The sequence below is a fragment of the Melanaphis sacchari genome, unplaced genomic scaffold, assembly GCF_002803265.2.
Source record: "Melanaphis sacchari strain LSU unplaced genomic scaffold, SCAv2.0 Contig1021_pilon_pilon, whole genome shotgun sequence".
In the NCBI taxonomy this organism is placed as follows: domain Eukaryota; kingdom Metazoa; phylum Arthropoda; class Insecta; order Hemiptera; family Aphididae; genus Melanaphis; species Melanaphis sacchari.
In genome coordinates this window covers 1-5320 of record NW_020270376.1, presented here as the reverse complement: position 1 = coordinate 5320, position 5320 = coordinate 1, and the positions used below count along the sequence as shown (strand labels likewise).

Here is a 5320-nt window from a genome sequence, read left to right as displayed (position 1 = left end):
ATCTTTTAGAAAAGTAACGGTTTATCTATTTTAATTTCGAGAATGAATTTGGTATTGAAATGCTATTAATAACCTATCATATTTTTAAGATAAATTTGAGGGAATGAGGAAGTATAGGGCAGAACTCTTTACCTAAAAATTACCTTTCATTTTTCCCTAAAATGTATTATAGTACTTTTTGACCATATTTTTATAATACACGCTTTGGGAAACACTTTATTATTTATTTATTTAAATTAGATTTATAAAGTCATTTAGCGATACTCATAAGGTATTACGAAAGGAGCAGCTTTTATTACCTTTAAAGAAGGTATTGTGTATTTGTACATTAGTAAGTATTTGTCATTTATTATAATAATGTGTTAAGAATAAAAGAAAATGGATTTGTGTTAAGAATATTATAAATTCAAAAAAAATGAATTTAGTATATTGGCGTGTGGTACTAATGTTTAGGCAGTATGATATAATATAATGAATTAAACCAAAATTATTGTTTAAATTGTTTACATATAAAAAACTACATATCGAATACGACAATATGACATAAATTGGTTATTAAAACAATTATTCAGATTACAATATAGATTTAAATTGTTATTTTAATACTTTAATTGTTTCAAAAGTGTCTTAACGAATTAAAAATACATAAATAATCTGTAAACAATATAATAGTATTGGAAGTTATTTGTTCAATAATAATTAACGATGAGCTCGTATAAAATGTCGGTTTTCGATATCAATGAATAACATTTTGTAGCGAAATAATTTACAGTTTGTGATAGTCATGGCTAGTAGGTACTTCAACATATTAGTATGCCATGGTGTTGATAACAGAAAGAGGTATTACTGACGATTACACAACTTTATACATTGTTCATGATTTAAATTGATATGCACGTAATTTTTCATCAAAAAAACTTCATTCGTTGTATTACATATATTTTATACTTTATTATCAATGTCTAACGTAAAAGAAATTCAAGAACAAAAATCTGCACAAAATTACGGGCCGAAGGCGACGTTGGCACAAGTAAATGTTTTATTTATAATAAAAAACATTTTGAATCAATATACCTAACCAGTGTAATTTTGAAATTGTAAGTGTTTGGCAACAATAGCCCAAAGTTTTCTTTATATCGGATTGGGTATGAATGTATCGATGCCCGCAATAGTCATTCGCGACTTATATCAAAACCCAAACAGTGAATTCTCAATAACGACCACCGAGGCCTCATGGTATGGTAAGTAAAATAAATATTAATTTCTACTGAAATTTTCGATAGGTTAATCTAATTGAACTGTTTTAATTTCTATTTATTGTCATATAGTTTACATATTGATTACAATGTTGATGAAAATGTCTCCAACAGAAGTAGAAACTAGAAAAAATTAACCGGTTTACAAACAAAATTATGTTTTGTTTAATACTTCTCAAAAATTATTATTCATTTGATACCATCTACATAACCTATCATCCAAAGTCCTAACAAAATTACATACACAATAATATGTTAATTTAAATTTAATCTATATGATAATGAAAGCTTTTATTATAAAATTTAAAGTTTAAACCTTGCAAAAGAGATAAGAAGAATTTACCTTGGTGAAAAATAATAGGCTGTTATTTTAAACACTGAAATTTAATTGAGATATACTCTATACATATTCTACAGTTGATAAAAACTGTGATGAAATATTAAACTTTTGTTTCCTATGTGAAAAACACAGCTGTACGAATATCAGCTGATTAGTAATTTACGTTAAAATTTAAAAAAAATAATAACTCGTAAATATTTTAAAATACACTACGAAGTACAGAATATGACCAACTTCTATGTTACTATCATACTAGTTAGTATATTTATATGACAATAAAAATGTGTTCACAAATAGAACTAGAATAACGCTTTATCATAATTTTGATAAATGCAATACGGAAATCATCTGCACGTTAACGTCTATATTATTGATAACTATAATCATTGATTATAAATATATTATTATTATAAATATAACATTTTTATATAATATAACATAGGTATAACTAATTTTTCAATATTATAAATCTTAATTATATAATTGTTAAAATTTATTTTATTTTAAATGCATGAAGTCATAAAAAAAATGTATTTATTACTTTTATTTAAAATATCTGTGCAGGTACTAAAGTATTTCATTAGAATAGAAAAAAAAATTTTACCGCTTGTAAAACAACTTACTTTGTACCAGAATTTCATTTTATTATTTCGTTATGCATATATTATATTATTATATATTCGTGTATCCATGCCCAATATATATTGTATGGAATATCTTTATTTATAGACTATAAATATAAATAATGATTTTTTAATAAATATTAAATATTAAAGTGTATAAATTGTACAAAATAAAAATAATAAAGTTATAACGTAATATGTTAGTTTTCCTTCTCCGAACTATTTACAATTACACTTAAAAGTTAATACATGGTGTGTTTCATATCGAAAGATTAAAATTTAAAATCATTAAATACCGTAAAAAACTGATTAGGAAAAATTATAAATTGATGTACTTAATTAATGATAATGATTATGATTATGTCAAAAGTTTGAACGAGAAGTGCGCAACATTTAATCGAATAGGATAGGTATTATTAAATATAAATCTTACCTATGTTATTAATGTTATTATTAGTAATTACTAATTTTAATTGGAATATTTGATATTTTAAATATCGATTTAATTTCGAATGAATCACTCGCCGAGTAATTTTTATCATTCGACTAAATAGTATTTCAGCTGATTTCGATACCGAGAGAATCACACGAGAGTTTTCAAAACAATCGAAACAATCGATTAAATCTAACAAACGAGTATTTCGAGTAATTTCTCTCGATTGTTCCCATCACTAGTTATATTATTCTTATTATTTAATGTATTATTTTTAATCGTATGCTTAACTTTACAGCAAGTTTGTTGTTTATTTTCCACCCGGTCGGATGTTTACTATCAGGAATCTTGCAAGATAAATTCGGAAAGAAGCGCTGTATGATATTTTCAAACGTTCCCAGTTTTATAGGATGGGTATTGCTGTACTCCGCACAGTCATCGATATCACTGTGCGCATCGGCCTTACTGATGGGATTCAGCACGGGATTAGGTGCCGAATCTACCTCATCATACGTGGGAGAGATAACGGAGCCTAGACTCAGAGGATCTCTGGGTTCGCTGGGAAGCGCGGCGATGAGAATAGGCTCGTTACTTATGTACATTCTGGGATTGTTTTTCGACTGGAGAACCTCAGCACTAATCAGCACGTTCTGTCCCATTACATGCATATGCTTTGTTATTTTCGTGCGTATTAATGTTTAACTTTTCAAATTATTATATTATTATTTATGATACTAGTCGATTTTCGTCAATTTTTATGATAATTAGTATTGTATATACGTGTTGTGTTATTGATATGTGGTTTTTTTCATGTTTCCGAGTCTAGATTCCGGAGTCTCCCATTTGGTTGATCGCCAAAGGACGCAATGAAAAGGCTGAAGAGGCCATATGTTGGTTGAGGGGATGGGTAGAACCTGAAAAAATTAAACCAGAATTTCTCGAACTGGTTCATTACAATGAAGTATCTGGAACACGAAGTGGCTGCAATACTGATACCGACGATAAGAAGTTTTTTTCAAATTTAACCCAGTTCAAAAATCCGGCGGTCTATAGACCACTGAGATTAATGATGATTTTTTTCTTTGTATCTTTCATAGTCAGCATGTTCCCTACCAGACCATTTATCACCAAAGTAATGAAAGAAATCGATTTATTCGATCACCAAAACGAATCGTTGGTATGGAAATATAAATCATAGTTTTAATAATGCAGATCTATATTGAACAATAATAAATTATATTTCATTAAAATTTTAGATTCTTCTGACAGGCTTGACGAGTATAGGATGCATTATAACAACTGCGACTGTTCATCGAGTTGGAAAAAGATTGTTGACTCTATTAACATTAACGTTAAATACTGTTTTATTATTTTCACTTGGTGCATACATTATTGCAGTCAAAACTGAATATCTAATACCGTCTCCTTTGATCTCATTAACAATTCTGTGCGGTATTTATTTTTTCGGCTCATGCGGTATTTCATGTATTCCCTGGATGACACTAATTGAAGTTTTTCCCAACAAGTAAGATATTTATATTTTTATATGTCTTAATTAAGATTAAGTTTTTCACATAATGCGCAGTCTATCTTAAGAACAATTGTTTTGAGTTTAATATTTTATTTTTTCAAACTTTTAATCAAATAGTTTGTTTTAAATAATACTTTCCCACTAATTTTTTTATATTTATTGATAGATAAAAATTATTAACGAATAATGGTTTCTATTTTAAATTATTAAATTAAACAATAGCAGTTTAACTATTGTTTGCTATTAATTGAGTATACTATAGCCTATAGAACTCATTTAAATTAATTATAAATTACATTTTTAATTTCAAAAATAATATTTCTACAAGTATTGTAATGATTCAAATGTTTCATAAAAACACCATGACTAGTAAAAATTTAATAGTTTTTTAAAAATTTGCAAGTTATCTAAAAAAAAATTAATGCATTAGTGGACATTAAAATATTTTGAAAGAAAAATTACATACTCTTAAAGACTTACTTAAAATTTAATATTTATAAATTTATAATTATATTTTTAAAAAAATGAGGTATAAATATTACAGCGTTCAACATAATTGAATGTGTAGTGGGACTATAAAATATGTTATTTCATGTGAAAATAATTTAAAATAATACAGCTATAGCCTATAACTGTAAAGTGTATTTTTTTTATAAAAAATATATACTCTACTACTATAGCAGTAATTTTATGTGTAATAACTTTATAGCATACCTATTTGCGTCTTGTTTACGATTGTATTTAATTAAAAATTGTACTTGCCAATCATGTTTTTAAATATTTAAACTTTATAATTTAATTTTTTCTAATTGAATTTTTTCCCCGCAGAAGCCGAGGAGTTGCTACATCTGCTTCCTTGGGATTGGCCTATATAATATTATTCACATTAACAAAATCATATTTAATAATTGAAATGTATTTAAGTCTAGAGTATACTATGATTCTCTTTGGTTGTATTGGCCTTTTTGGGTTAATATATCTCTATTTTTATTTGCCAGAAACTGAAAATAAAACTTTATTAGAAATCGAAGAATTTTTTGCATCAAATTCAAAAGCTTGAACATAGATAAAAATTATACTAGAATTTCATAATATTCATGAATTTTAAGTTAAATATTGAAAATTGTTTTTATAGTC

At 26.3% G+C, this 5320-nt stretch overlaps 1 protein-coding gene across 1 annotated transcript; it reads left to right on the top strand.

Moving 5' to 3' along the window:
- Nucleotides 1-668: 668 nt before the first annotated feature.
- On the top strand, nucleotides 669-5265 carry LOC112602221 (facilitated trehalose transporter Tret1-like). The gene is made up of 6 exons (XM_025350182.1): nucleotides 669-1030; nucleotides 1103-1241; nucleotides 2951-3336; nucleotides 3479-3829; nucleotides 3909-4177; nucleotides 5012-5265. The coding sequence occupies exons 1-6, from the start codon at nucleotides 959-961 to the stop codon at nucleotides 5241-5243; spliced, it is 1449 nt and encodes a 482-aa protein (XP_025205967.1). The 5' UTR covers nucleotides 669-958; the 3' UTR covers nucleotides 5244-5265.
- Nucleotides 5266-5320: the final 55 nt, after the last annotated feature.